This window comes from Penicillium pulvis (assembly GCF_028828015.1).
Source record: "Penicillium pulvis strain IBT 33274 chromosome Unknown contig_5_segment0_segment0, whole genome shotgun sequence".
Classification (NCBI taxonomy): domain Eukaryota; kingdom Fungi; phylum Ascomycota; class Eurotiomycetes; order Eurotiales; family Aspergillaceae; genus Penicillium; species Penicillium pulvis.
The window spans coordinates 3,575,596-3,590,273 of NW_026643078.1; the positions used below are offsets into that span (position 1 = coordinate 3,575,596).

At 47.6% G+C, this 14,678-nt stretch overlaps 6 protein-coding genes across 6 annotated transcripts; 4 read left to right on the forward strand and 2 right to left on the reverse strand.

Annotated features, from left to right (window-relative positions):
* Positions 1-424: 424 nt before the first annotated feature.
* On the reverse strand, positions 425-2,764 carry N7503_007910 (Zn(II)2Cys6 transcription factor; the record flags this gene model as incomplete). The annotated part of the gene is made up of 6 exons (XM_057067457.1): positions 425-895; positions 1,030-1,250; positions 1,299-1,594; positions 1,646-1,833; positions 1,917-2,616; positions 2,670-2,764. The coding sequence occupies 6 exons, from the start codon at positions 2,762-2,764 to the stop codon at positions 425-427; spliced, it is 1,971 nt and encodes a 656-aa protein (XP_056921138.1).
* A 1,130-nt stretch (positions 2,765-3,894) lies between these two features.
* N7503_007911 (putative MFS transporter) lies at positions 3,895-5,603 on the forward strand (the record flags this gene model as incomplete). Its single annotated transcript, XM_057067458.1, has 4 exons — positions 3,895-4,144; positions 4,212-4,324; positions 4,374-4,568; positions 4,620-5,603. 4 exons carry the CDS (start codon positions 3,895-3,897, stop codon positions 5,601-5,603), a joined length of 1,542 nt encoding a protein of 513 aa, XP_056921139.1.
* Positions 5,604-5,943: 340 nt separating this feature from the next.
* On the forward strand, positions 5,944-6,995 carry N7503_007912 (dienelactone hydrolase family protein; the record flags this gene model as incomplete). The annotated part of the gene is made up of 6 exons (XM_057067459.1): positions 5,944-6,037; positions 6,099-6,430; positions 6,489-6,550; positions 6,610-6,754; positions 6,825-6,892; positions 6,953-6,995. The coding sequence occupies 6 exons, from the start codon at positions 5,944-5,946 to the stop codon at positions 6,993-6,995; spliced, it is 744 nt and encodes a 247-aa protein (XP_056921140.1).
* A 970-nt stretch (positions 6,996-7,965) lies between these two features.
* N7503_007913 (uncharacterized protein) lies at positions 7,966-9,601 on the forward strand (the record flags this gene model as incomplete). Its single annotated transcript, XM_057067460.1, has 2 exons — positions 7,966-8,310; positions 8,363-9,601. 2 exons carry the CDS (start codon positions 7,966-7,968, stop codon positions 9,599-9,601), a joined length of 1,584 nt encoding a protein of 527 aa, XP_056921141.1.
* Positions 9,602-11,052: 1,451 nt separating this feature from the next.
* Positions 11,053-12,360, forward strand: N7503_007914 (glycoside hydrolase family 76 protein; the record flags this gene model as incomplete). The annotated part of the gene is made up of 1 exon (XM_057067461.1): positions 11,053-12,360. One exon carries the CDS (start codon positions 11,053-11,055, stop codon positions 12,358-12,360), a length of 1,308 nt encoding a protein of 435 aa, XP_056921142.1.
* A 747-nt stretch (positions 12,361-13,107) lies between these two features.
* N7503_007915 (DUF1115 domain protein) lies at positions 13,108-14,091 on the reverse strand (the record flags this gene model as incomplete). The annotated part of the gene is made up of 1 exon (XM_057067462.1): positions 13,108-14,091. The coding sequence occupies one exon, from the start codon at positions 14,089-14,091 to the stop codon at positions 13,108-13,110; it is 984 nt and encodes a 327-aa protein (XP_056921143.1).
* Between the last annotated feature and the right edge of the window lie 587 nt (positions 14,092-14,678).

Here is a 14,678-nt window from a genome sequence, read left to right on the forward strand (position 1 = left end):
TTTTGAGTCTTCGGATTTATTCCTTTCACATCGTTAGTCCATTATTGCTATTTCCAGTTGAAGCTCCACTTTGCTCCGGCTTCCAGAACGGAGATTGAATTTTTTTAATGTTCTCGGATATACGTACCTGGAAGCCTTCGGTATTGCCTAGAACAATTTGAAGGGACTATCAAGTATTGGCACTGGCTCCTTTTGAGTGTGGGTCAACCCGCCTATACACCTAATCATATAGCGGTCAACTGGTGATCGGATGATCAGAGAATTTGTGCACTTTTCATTGTCTAAGATGATTTTTGCATACCTAGTTCTGCGCCCACCCGAGTTTATGATTCACTGAGAAATGAAACGAGATATGTCCTGGTAAGTATTGCACCGGCCCATGATTTCGCCAAACAGAGGCCAATGACCTTTATTCGACCGCAGCTCACTGCATGAATGAGGGATTTCCCGACTGGTAGACGGAGAAAAATGCTTCCAAGTCCATGGTGGAGAAATCAAAATCCCATCCCATATCGGATTGAGTGAAATCGAGAAGGTCTTCGTTCGACCCGCCAGATCGACCGGTTTCTGGTCCCTCAAGCTGCGGCAAACTCCATTGCGATGGTGACAAACCAGGACCTGATCCCAATACAGACTTTGATGGGAAGGGGGGGCCATTCAGTGATTCCTGTTGATTTTCCATGGTGTCCTGTGCTCGTGGAATGTAAGGATTGATTCCGGCGCCGACTGAGGGGCTTTCTCCAGCTTTGGGATATTGTAACCATTCGTAGGATGGATTGATATTTCGTAAAGTTGTTTGAATGGCTGCTATAGAGCTCGAAATTGGATCTCCAGATCTCATTGTAGACAGGGTCTGCAACGAAGCATATACCCATGGTAGATGAGCGGCCGCAGCCTGGGTGTCATGAATTAAATCGTATATTAGAGTGAAGGCAGAGCTTCCGAGGAAATACCCATGGTATCGCAATTGCTTTCAAAATACGGTCCAGTCAGTGGAGTTCGGCGATCGGTGGAAGTTGACTGACATACCCTGACAAGATCATTGGCACGGGATGCTTCGCTCAAATGGTGAATTGTCTCCCGCGCAGCCGCGAGGGCGTGATGGCATGCCTCATTCAGCCAAAATGGAATCTCCTTTAGGCGATTGGATGATCCACTAGCTTGGCGAGCCGCCACCTTTCTTTGTCGTAGCAAGTGGCCACGAAATATCAAGAAAGGGCGAAATGTCAACAGGAGTGTGTGATAGTATACTAGAAAATTTAGCCACAAAAGAGAATGCTGGGACCAGTTAAGCCTACAGGTTGTGAAGATCGTGTGCCGGATGCCCATAGATCCCGTTTGGATACTGGCGTCAAGACCGAATCCCATCTGTCGCGCGAATTCCTCATGCCCACGAAGGTCATTATTGATAGAACGTGCGACGCGCCACATGTGTAGTAAAGATTCGTGATTTTGGCCGTATATCTCGTCAGTGGAACGAGAAATCGTTTTGCAAAGATGAACCAGACTTCGCATGAATGGATCTTGTGTATTTTCGATGGCTACATCTTTGAGCGACAATGAGCTCGGACGGCCCGTGTGAAAGCAGAACCACCTGGTAGCCCGAATCAGCACACATAAAATGCTTACCAAAAGACGAACTTACGTTTCAAATAGATAAAGAGACCAGAACGTAATTCTGCGCATTTCAACCATTTCTGAGGTTTGCACCTCTCCATAAGGCACATCCTTGTGCAGCCCAGCGGCGAGTGCTTTGCGAGCGGCCGATCCAAGATGGAGAAACGCAGAATTGGGCCGACCCTGCTCATTTTGGTAATTGGCGTATAGGAGAAACTTTTGTTAGCAAAACCGCCGCGAAAAGATAAAAAGACGCTACTTATCATAAGCAATGAGATTTGGACAGTTTGGAGATTCACCACTTCGTCGTAGGATGTGAGCGATGCCTTTACCCGTTCGTATAGAATATCGCCCCACGCAAAGTACTCCGTGCCCACTGCTGCAATTGCCAAGCCGAGCAATATGGTGGCCTGAGTAAGAGTGTCGGGATGTTTGCCGGGAGATGGACTGTACAGTTGTTCCAAGCAGCTTTCAAAGTATGCCGGGGGATGATGAGGCGTCATATGATACAGCGAAGAAAGAAATCGCGTAAGAAACATCTTGGCAAGATCATAAGGCAAAAACATAACCGGAACGTCGCCCATACTAGACGGCTTTCCTGCATCTTGAGTATCCGGCGTTCCAAAGAAGATTCGACGAAAGCTGAAAAGATCCAAGCCAGCGCCTGCTTCATCAACTCCAGTTGATGGCGCCGGATGAGCGGTCGGGTTGGCGATCAGGTCCCGATAGATGTGTTGCATGAGTGCAAAATGCGATGTGGGTCCATAATAGAGTTGCATTTGACATGACGGCGATGTCATATGTGTCGCCGAGACACTGCTGGGAAAGTTATTCATGACTGACGAGCTCCGCGGCCGGGAAGGCTGAGTGGTGGAGTCAGGAGAAGCCCGACGCGCCAGCACGTCACTATGTGCCTCTCGGTACTCATTTTTCTTCCTGCGATGTCGAATAAAATCTCTATACACACAGGGTGTTTCCCTCTGCTGACAAGTTTTGCAACTGGAGTAATGATTTAGCGACGCGCTAGTTTGTGAGGGGCGAATGGCGCTCACGGGTTTAGGCCATTGCAGCGGATCTTGCGCTTACGGCACTCCTGGCAAGCCTTCGGGATGCGCCAACCAGAGCCAGGGGGGTTGGACTCCTCCATATCCGAGAGTTCCTGCAGATCTGGGGCTCAGATGTGCTGGTCACTTTCTTGTACTGCAAGTCATTTCTCCGGTTCATCCGTCTATATCCGAAGGTCACCTGACCGATCACTGTATCCACTTCTCATTATCACTTAGTCACGTTTATAGTTGACACTCTCTACGATGATGTGTGAAGTCTACAATAGATCAGGGGGACGATATTACACGCAGTTCCATACTGAAATGACTTGAGCTTGGAATATAGATCTCAATTTCCTTCACCACGTGACTATGCGTGATTGGGCTGCTTCCTTCGCATCTTTCTGCCCATCTAGGAGTGATTTAGCAACTGATGAATCATCTGGAGGGTGAACTCTTTCCCCCAGCCTCACTCAAAGCGATCTGGTCCACTTCGGATACCCCGCACAATTATCAACTCTCAGATCCCCCGCAGGCGCTATTTGCCAAGGCATATGGCTTGGCCACTATCGAGGAATACGACACTCACGCGAGAAAGCCACACCAAAGAGATTTCCCGGGAATGCTATGGCTGAGCCAAGATGTCTTTCGGTCAAACTAACCGGTAGTAATCGTTGGCGCGAACCACGGGACGTGAAACTCTGATGATAACTCTAGAGTCTTGGGGGGAGGAAAGATGTGTCAGGGCCTATCTAGTAGGGGCATCTCAGGTAGCGCTATCAAATGATCCCCATTGTAGGATTCGATAGGTGAAATACCGAGGTTGGCTATGGTTGACTGTATTCTTCCTTGTTGGGAACCTTCAGCCAGCAAGGTTAGTTGCCAAGCACGGATTGAACCTTCACAAGCCAATCTGCCGACTGCCAAGGAATTCATACGTGAATTATTCTTCCACTCGACCGTGATTCCGCTATCTTTCCTTGGCGACGGCAGATTCAGACCTGGGGAATATGTCTGTACAACCGGCTTTTCCGATCTTTCCCCGCAACCCGAGATAATCCTGGATGGCCTTCTGCCTGTTACACGGACTATAAATGCCGCAGCTTGCCCGCTCTTCGTCTCACCTAATCACTCGCAGGCTTTTGGTTCCCCCGACCTCTTGGTTCGGGTTTCTTCTTCACATCTTACAGTGGCACCAAGTATTGACTTTCCAAAGGCATCATCGCCCATGATGGCCAGTGGCGTCGCGTACAACGAGACTCTCATGGCCGAAAAGGCCGATCAGGAACACAGAGAGACTGTGATTTCCGATGTCTCCCATGACGCTGATGATGGAAATCTGGCAACTGACCAGTATGGCCGTCCATTGGTAGAGCTGGACCGCGCGGCTGAGGCCCGACTGCGACTAAAAATCGATCTATACATTATTCCTACTGTAGCACTAATGTATCTCTTTTGTTTCATCGATCGTGCAAACATTGGTGAGCATAGTCTTCGCATGGAGTATTAATTGTTGGCCTACCACATGTAACTAACTGAGTATGGTAGGAAACGCCAAACTGGCAGGATTCACCAAAGACCTGGGACTGGAAGGATACGACTACAATGTCGTGCTTTCCATCTTCTATGTTGCATACATTCTTTTCGAAATTCCAAGCAATGTGAGACACTCTACCGCAGATGCGAACAACGTTGACTGATGGTAATTAGCTTGCATGCAAATGGATCGGACCTGGCTGGTTTTTGCCAGCTATCACACTCGGATTTGGCATCTGCTCTGTTGGCACAGCCTTCGTGGCCAACATCCACAGTGCCTCTGGTGTACGATTTGTTTTGGGTGCATTCGAGGCAGGATTGTTACCTGGTATCGCTTACTACCTTAGTCGTTGGTACCGCCGAAGTGAGGTGCGTTATTTTCCATCTGGGAGACACTATTTGCGCTGACCTTTACCTTAGCTTGCGTTTCGTCTGTCTTTGTATATCGTGATGGCTCCCTTGGCCGGCGCGTTTGGTGGCTTGCTGGCATCAGGAATTCTGAAGCTGGATCATTTTGGAAGCCTTCACAGCTGGCGTATGCTTTTTGCTATTGAAGGCATTATCACAATTGGGGTTGCTCTGGTGGCATTCTTTACGTTGACTGACCGACCAGAGACAGCACGATGGCTTTCAAAGGAGGAAAAGGAATTGGCCATTGCTAGAGTCAAGTCCGAGAGAGTTGCAACCACCGAAGTTCTCGACAAAATTGACCTCCCCAAAACCTTGCGTGGGATCTTCAGCCCTGTGACGCTCACCACTGCGTTCGTCTTTCTCCTGAATAACATCACTGTTCAAGGCCTGGCCTTCTTTGCGCCAACCATCGTCCAAACCATTTACCCCGATGCGACTGTGATATCGCAGCAGCTTCATACTGTGCCGCCCTATGTTGTTGGAGCTTTTTTTACTGTCCTTTTCCCATTCCTCAGCTGGCGGTTCGATCAAAGGTTAATCTTCTTCATCATCTGCCCTCCTTTGATGATGACTGGATATATCATGTTCCTGGCCAGCGAGGACAGCATGGTACGATACGGGGCTACCTTCATTATTGCGAGCGGTGCGTTTGCTTTTGGGGCGCTCTGCACCGCTCATGCATCTGCAAACGTCGTGTCAGACACTGCGAGATCATCTGCCATTGGTACCACCGTGATGTTCGGTAACATTGGAGGTTTGATCTCCACTTGGTCATTCTTGCCATTTGATGCTCCGAACTATCATATTGGCAACGGACTCAATCTCGCGACTTCGAGTATGACTCTAGTCCTCGGGGCTTCTCTATGGATGTATATCACGTGGGACAACCGCAGGCGAAGAGCCATCGATGTCGACGCTGCGTTGGCCGGTCTCTCGCAGAAGCAAATCCAAGATTTGGATTGGCGAAACCCAGCCTTCCAATGGCGCCCGTGATCGCCTTGGTAGAATATTTAGCTCGAAATTCATATTTCTCAACTACGTCGCCGATGTTTCAAGCGGTTGTGTCAATTCTTCACATTCTGTACACTCTAAGGCAGAAAATTGAAATTTTCTTCACCATTTTTGATAAGATTGAATGATTATTGCCCACCACAGCTATCAGTGGGGCAAATTTAGATTGTCTAGTATTTTCAAGGTTATCGGGATACATCAGGTAGTCCTTTGGAGGAGAGTGAGTCCCAGAAAGCCGGTTCCGGGATCCAGAGACAAGGTATAATAAGCTCAAGGCTTCTCACGATGGATTCCTCCACTATCTTCGACTTTCGATATCACCATGACCTGTGAAGCTTGCCGCAGTATTCCTCCTGTAGTTGTCCAGGGGTACCAACTCGAGGGTATATATGAAAGTATTGCTGGCTTGAAGACTTGTAAGTCAAAACATCACGTGGGTGAAGAAAGGCGCGTGGGGATTTGACATTTCGGGACAAGATGTCACAGGAAATACCGATTCTGGAATTGGCCTGGTGGACTTGTATGATGTATTTGGCCTCGCCAACCAAACTCTGCAAGGTGCAGATCTCATCGCCCGGCGATTGAATGCCGTGGTGTTGGTTCCAGATTTCTTTGAGGGCGATGCTTTGTCGCATGATGCAATTCCAGCGGATACCGATGCGAAGCAGAAGATCATCGGTGATTTTCTGGCTACCAAAGCGAACATCTCTCGAAACGTCGCCGTCCTGGTCGGAGCCGTTGAGCAATACAGAACCAAGTTTCCGTCAGTTGCCAAATGGGGTGCATTTGGCCTGTGCTGGGGTGGAAAAGTGAGATCAGTGATGATTAATTCCCTTGATATAGAATCTAATCTTGAAACTTGCTCAGGTAACTGTTCTTGCGTCTGGCGCCGATACGCCTTTCGCTGCGACTGGTCAAGTCCACCCAGGGTATGTGAGAACTATTTAAAATACAATGGGATTTGGAATTGTTAAATGACTGATTGCAGTGCCATGGATGCAGCTGATGCAACAGCGCTTACTATTCCTCACATTGTGTTGGCATCCAAAGATGAGCCGGCCATTGTCGTCGGGGAATATGCCGAAGTGATTACCAATGGAAAGGGAGGTCTGGTAGAGATTTACCCAAGCATGGTAAGCCTTCGAAAGGCCCAGGGCCTAGGGATGTCTGAGTTTAAGCAGTTAACGAATGTTCGAAAAACAGTGGCATGGATGGATGGGTGCCCGGGCCAATCTTAAACAGGAGGAAAGCCGAGCGGAGTTCGCTCGTGGGTGAGTTTGCCGCATCTGGAAGCCCCAAATTATCCCCTACTAACTGATGTTTCTCCACAGATATAACCAGCTAGGAGACTTTTTCGAAAAGCACCTGTGCTAGAGAACCATAGTAACATTGGAAGGCAATTTTGGTTCCAGTCAGTACCTAGGATGTGGCCGTAACCCCCACTGGGGTTCCAAGGTGCTTTGATCTCACTCATATAGGTATATGCTGGTAGCCCTGGAGTTTGAACTACTGAATGTATTCGCATAAGACATTTGGCCGCTAGGTAGGCGAGATTCTATCTGTAAACATACCTAGGAATATTAGGACCTAAAAATGTTCTCACAATGAATGAATTTCGGAAACTTCAAGCTTCTTAGATAACTTTTTGGAGATGCTACTCCAAGAGCATTTATTAATATTCCAGAGCTACCCTGAGGAAGAGATTTGGCTACCAATGATGGATATAGATTGGAGCCCTTTCTAACCTTCCAAAGTTACTCATGCCCCAAGAGCTCAGAGGAACAAGACTCCTCCAACATCACCGACATATGTATATGTATCCCATGTGACGGATGGTACATACATACATATCGAGCAAACCTTGGAGCTAGTTCCAAGTGCAAATGTAGGACCAAAAGTTGGTAATGGATCTCTAATGAGTCTGTCTCAAATCAATCAACACGAAGTGCAGCATTTCCTTTGATGATACACTCAAGTGCTCTGCCTAAAACTTGGAACTTGGAAAAGTGACCACTCGGCGTGTTTTGACACCGACGCAACTCTTTCCAAATCGGGACGCACTGTCATGCCTGAGACACGAGGCATGAACAGTGGTAAGCACGTGATCGGTGTCTCTTGACACCGATTGTCCTTTCTCTCAGCGCAAGCATTGCCACACCGGGCGACTGCTCCGCTTTTCCTATCCTCATCCCGGTAGCGGCCCGGCACCGCAAAGGAGAAATGTCAACATCTGCGAGTCGGCTCACAAAAGTCCTGGGCTGTAGCCCGGTGTCCCAAATTACAAATAGGGTATCGCCCCCGGGCAGAGTTTTTACGTTACTCGGATCTACGAGTCCTCATTTCGATGGGAATAGCACAGACATCTATTACCGGTTCCCCGGACACACACAACGCTTTGACCATCGAAGATGTCTTGGAGAATGAAAACAAGCAGGAACCATGGCAGCAAGGTGATAAAGAGAGAATCTCACCAGTAACAATCGTCTCTGCACCAACCAAGGATACCCCTTCCCATGCACCATACAGTGTGCTTCCTGCAGGTGAAAAGGCATTGGTGATTATTGCGGGCTCTTTCGCAGCTTTGATCTCTCCGTTGTCAAGCAGTATTTACCTGCCAGCCATGACCTCGATCGCGCAAGAAATGAATGTGTCAGTATCTCTGATTAACTTAACCATCACCACCTACCTGGTAAGAACCCTGAGATCTTGCAACTGGGTAAATGTTCCTTAACCAAGCTTAGATTTTCCAAGGATTGGCTCCATCGTTCATTGGAAGCTTCTCTGACTCCCAAGGGCGACGACCGGCATATTTGATTGCGTTCGTAGTTTATCTCGGCGCTAATATTGGTCTTGCTCTGCAAGACAACTATGCAGCCTTATTGGTGCTTCGTTGTCTCCAATCCTCCGGAAGCAGTGGGACCATTGCGTTGGGCAGTGCCGTTGTTGCTGACCTCACAACGCGTGCCGAGCGTGGTAAATATATCGGCTACGCTGGTATTGGAATGGCATTGGGTCCATCGCTTGGGCCCGTTATTGGGGGCCTGCTTGATCACTTTCTCGGATGGAGGGCGATCTTTTGGTTTTTGGTCATCTTTTCTGGAATCTGTTCTGTGATTATGTTCATGGTATTCCCAGAGACCTGTCGAGCCGTGGTGGGCAATGGCTCAGTGATCCCTCCTCGCTGGAACCAGCCTGGGTGGGCTTTGATCGCATCTAACTCTCGATTTCGAAAGCCAAAGAACCCCCCAGACTACTCCTCAATCCAGCAGTTGAAACGTCGCCCCAATCCAGTAACTTCATTGTTGATTGCTACCCAAAAAGAAACTGGACTCATTCTCCTGTATGGTGGTCTTGTGTTTGCGGGCTATATGGCCGTTCTTAGCACTCTGACAACGCAGCTGACCGTTCGGTATGGCTTCAACTCGATCCAGGTTGGTCTATGCTACTTACCACTGGGGATCGGAAGTATTTGTTCCCGATGGACTGTGGGAAGACTGCTCGACTGGAACTTCCGACGCGAGGCACGTCTCCAAGGCATGCCGATCGAAAAGAATCGTCAACAAGACATTGAGGAATTTAACGTTGAGCGAGCCCGTTTATCCGTCACGATGCCTTTGATGTATTTTGCGGCTCTTTGTATTCTCGCTTATGGCTGGGTGATGGAATATCGAACCTCACTCGCCGGCCCGATTGTGATCTTATTTTTCGTTGGGCTCTCGACGACCGGTGCATTCAATACTTTGAGTACTCTCGTAGTGGACATCAACTACTCAAGTGCTGCGACCGCCACCGCTGCAAATAATCTGTGTCGATGTTTGATGGGTGCTGGGACCACGGCCTTTGTCGCCCCTTTGATTGATGCTATAGGCATTGGATGGACTGGGACCATCATTGCGGTACTCTGGGTTATTTGCAGCCCACTTCTGTGGGCTGTTCGGTTCTGGGGACACGGTTGGAGGAAAAAACAAGCTAACAACTGAGACAAGAAATAATAGAGAAGCTTAGTACGTTGTACGGAATACATAGTATAGAGACCCACTCTTGACCGGGATCCGTTAATGAAAAGTGCATTATGCAGATCGTGCCAGATACATACTGTTCCGCCTTCCATGTAGGCGGCATTTTGCGTCCATAATAAAGAAATTCCTTGAGGACCAATTTCCACGTGGAAGTGTCTATAGATTCAATTCCCATGAGCATGGTATCTAAGTGTGCAGACAAGCTTAATGGTCAGTAGCGCAACATATGCATGCTCTCATTTCCTAGAACCCTCTAATGAAATTATTGCCTAGCGGACTCCCTGCATGAACGAGCCATAGATCGGGTTTAGTTACTATATTCGGAATGACATTTCGCCGGTCGGCGTAAACTTAACTAATGTGCTCGTTATGCTTCTTCCATTTTTCTCGACTATTCCCATGGTAAACATCTACTATGATTATTTCCAAATATGGATAAAAGGACTTACATGAGTGAAGTACCCTGTTTTGGTCATGACAATTGATTTGTTCAACGCCTTTAGAAATATTATGTAGTCAATAATTTAAGTAACTTATCCGTATCTGCACATTACGTCAGCAAGAGACTATTTTCATTCGAAGACAAAGAGAATTCAAAGGACAAGAATCTACTGACGGGTGGTATATTTGTTCTAACAATAGTCTTGATGCTAAAGGGACCGGAAGCCCCGAGAGGGCTACGGAATTCTCGGATATGGGACCAGATTGTGTGTAAGAGGATGCATCAGGGCCTCTGACGAGGCGGGGCTAGGCATCAACAACCTAGACTCCATCACGCTTTTCAAAATCGTCAAAGACCCATTGTATCGATTTAAAGGACCCTGGAGAAATTTTTAATCTGATGTTCCCCTAGCCGGCTAGTACTCCCGATCAACAAGCCCGGAAAGCTTGACATGAAGCTTGGCGGACTCCACTGATTGGTCCCACTGCTCGGATGGCGAAGGAACGTGTCCGCACTCCACAATAAAAGTTGACGACGCTAGCGCCGAGGATTACGCATGCGCCGCGCGCTATATTTAATCCCCATGGCGCAAACTGGGGCGCCCGCTTTCATTCCTTGATTGTTCATGAAAATTTCTTTGGAAGATGTGTGATTCATAGTCGTTTCCTGGCCTCCCACATTCGCTTCTACAAAAGACCAGCAACATTCATTCTGTACGACTTCTATTCACATCTTATTGGCAGATCCACTACGATACTGTGACGGTGGCTTAGGCTCTCCGACTATCAGCGATGCATTTGCCTCGCCCCTGGCCTGTTTTGAAGGGCCTCTTGGTCACACTTCTGTTGTCGAATGCTGTGTATGCGATTGATTTGGATATCAGTGATGAACGTGCGTCAAAGAAATTCATCTTCAATATGAATCCTCCTCGTTTGCCTGCTATATGGCTCACTTCCTATATCCCTCCAAGATGACAGTTAGCCAGCTGACCGTTTGGGCTGTTGAATTAGAATCTATCAAAGATGCCGCGAGTACCTCGGCCTACGCTATGATGACCTACTACAAGGGCAACGAGACCGGCCACATCCCCGGAGCTTTCGCAAGCAAATGGTGGGAGGGTGCAGCGCTGTTCTTGGCGCTTCTTCAATACTGGCACTTTACGGGAGATACGACCTATAATGATAATCTTCGTGTTGGATTGGAGTGGCAGGCTGGTGACGATGACTACATGCCGACAAATTACAGTTCCTATATTGGAAATGATGATCAGATGTTTTGGGGCTTGGCAGCCATGACTGCTGCGGAGCTGAAATTCGCCGATGCTACAGATGTTGGAGACAACTACTCGTGGCTCTCCCTAGCACAGGGTGTCTTCAATAGTCAGATCAAACGATGGGACTCCACTACATGTGATGGTGGACTGCGGTGGCAGATCTGGACTTACGAGTCTGGCTACACTATGAAAAACTCTATCTCCAATGGTGGGTTGTTCCAGCTAGCAGCACGCCTTGCACGATACACCGAGACCGACACATATGCCAACTGGGCCGAAAAGATCTGGGACTGGTCTGTATCTTCGCCCCTCCTCAGCAACAGCACCTGGAACGTGGCCGATTCGACAGAGACAACAAACGATTGTGCCACCCAAGGCGATGATCAATGGTCATATAATTACGGCACATACTTAATGGGTGCTGCTTACATGTACAACTACACAAATGGCAGCTCTGTTTGGCTCGAGGCCGTCGATGGTTTGCTGAACAAAACCTTTGAACATTTCCTCAACGATGATATCCTGGAGGAAAAGCTATGTGAGCCAACGGAGGCATGTAACGACAACGAAATTCTTTTCAAGGGACTGGTATCCTCCTGGCTATCCTTCACGGCTCTTTTGGTACCATCAACTTATGACACCATCTTGCCGGTCCTCCAAACCTCTGGCCAGGCCGCCGCAAAATCATGCACAGGCCATGATAACAATACCTGTGGAGTGAGATGGTACAAGTCGGCATATGATGGATGGATAGGCATGGAAGAAGAGATCAGTGCCACGAATATTTTTGTGGCAAATATGATTGCCTTCGACACTTCGGCTCCAGTGACGGCAAGCACCGGTGGAAATAGTACCAGCGATCCCACCGCTGGTGAGAATGACACCTCTACATCGACTACCGAATCAGCGATCACGACGGGCGACAAAGCAGGCGCCGGAATCTTGACAGTGGTGTTTGTCTCGAGCTGGGTTGGCTTGATGACCTGGACAATCCTGGGCGGCTAATTTTATAAATCAACACTTGCGCATATTGGCAATTAGGAGTTTTTTTTTCTGGAAAACAGAAGGTGTTGAATTTTGGAGACGTCCTGGTTGAGGTCTGGTACATACAATCTCATTTCTGAATCCCAGACCGTACCTGTATTTTTTGACTGCTACGGATCTTATTGTTATCTGTTTCCAATAAAGTGCCTATAGTTACCGCTCCAAGGTAATGAAGATATAATTTGGGCAACACGGCTGAAATTTCCCCCAATCCTTATTCTAATCACGTTTCTATGTAGATATGACATTTATACTATGTTAGCTTCTGATCTCAGATCAAGGTAACCAAAATTTGAAAGCTTAAACGCCAAATCAGTTTTCAGTTATTCAAATTGACCACAGAGGAGACTTGATATAGAACATATGTAGCTAGGAAGATTAGACCAGGTTGGAGGATCAACGTTACATGAACACAATCATACAGGAAACATTGTCGCATAGATCACTATGCCTGGCGAAAGAGCATGTTTTTGTGAAGCGGACTTCTATGGCTGAACCAAAGCGGAGGACCGCACATCCTCAAAAAGTGGAATAGCTCAAGGAGAATGTGGCCAAGTCTGTGTAAGTGTTTAGTGTCGCAGCAAATAAAGAACTTCTGAGCAGCTTTCATGTCACCTCCACCACTCACGAGGTTTCTTGACTGTGATAATTCTTCCCCGTTCTATTTAGAGCACATTAAATTTGATATCATGTTTGATTGCTAATAGGTCATAAGAAGCGGATGGTGATGCGATTATCCAGGGCTTGAACGTACAACAAATGAGGCCCACGCTGAAATATCCCGAACATGTCATGTTCACATATGGATAACTCAGAAGATAACCATTTCAAATGCTTCTTGAAGCCCTTTTGCTCCCAACCATGCCTCAAGCGCTTGCATGTCACCCCGATTGGCGCGCTGCCCCCCCGCTCTCCAAGCGAGTCCGTGATTTCTTCCATGCCGGAAAAGACTCTCTCAATATTCCCTGTCTGTCGGAACCTTTCGCTTACCTTTTTCTGATGACTCGGAATATCACCCCATGAATGCGTCTTGATGAAGCTCATATAGGCATCGATTTCTGGCGATGTACCCTCGAGACATAACACACCTGGCTTACCCGCTAGCACGAAGCCAGTTAAAGAATACCCGGGCGCGATATTGACCATATCGTCTCTCTTTTTACGGGTTGACAGTGATGGAAAATAAAACCAGACCCTTACAATCGGCTCTTGGAACTTTTCCAGCATTCCTGGTCCTTGGGAGTTCATGACCTGCTTGTTTTCGATGAAACAGCTGGCTTTTGCTTGGATGTATTCGAATGCCTCTAGAACATCACCTGACGGGATCGAGACGGCAAGGTCAGCCACCTCGGCTTTGGTCATCCAGTCAGGTTGGCGGAGTGTATAGCGCAATGGTGGAGGCTGGTCAATGGTCTCAGGATCCTCACATTGTAGCGGGACCGAAATATTGACTTGTATGGTCTTTTCGCCATCCAAAATGGGCAGAGCAACGACGAGAGACATAGCTGAAGGGACATCAGGAATAGAGACCGGGTCTTGACACCAATCTCGTAGTGTCTCGACCCATCGCATTGTTGATTCAGAGATTTCCAGCTCCCCTGGTGATGGGAACATCGCGGCCAAGAGGTCAATAATGGACAATTGGGACTCCATAATCTCCGCGGGCAAGGTAGCTAGTTCCTCGAGAGCCATCTTAGGTGGATTTCATGAATTGAGAATTGTCGAGGTCGTTTGAAGTTATGTACGGAGTGATCCACAGGTCAGTTGTTCGGAATAATGTGGGTCATTGGCGGGCTAGAAATAAATCGAGGTTCTGTGAGTCTCCTGAAGTGGTCTAGCACGTTTCCAGAATTCCTGGAATAGGTAATCATCTCACGAGAATTCAAGACTAGTGCTTTAAAATGTGCAATAAAAACGGATAAAAAATTATTGCGCTTTACTCACACACATTATTATCCTTTACGAATGTCATCGGCCCTGTAGTTTATCCGATACCGAAAGTCTCGCCACTTGATTATGCTTTCTCCACAAAACCAAACAGACAATCAAAAATACACAGAGATTAGAACACATAACAGTCGGGTTACACATGTGGTCACCAACTATACTATCAACTAATTGGCGTGTGGCTTATTTCGGTAGTTTTTGGTGGTTGTCACTAGTGTGAGACATGGGTGAGAGCCGCTTTAGCGTCAGGTGACCGGGGTTGAGTGCTTAACAGTTGGGGCGAGGAGCTATCAATTCACTAGAATAGAATAAAAGATACAATAACAAGACAA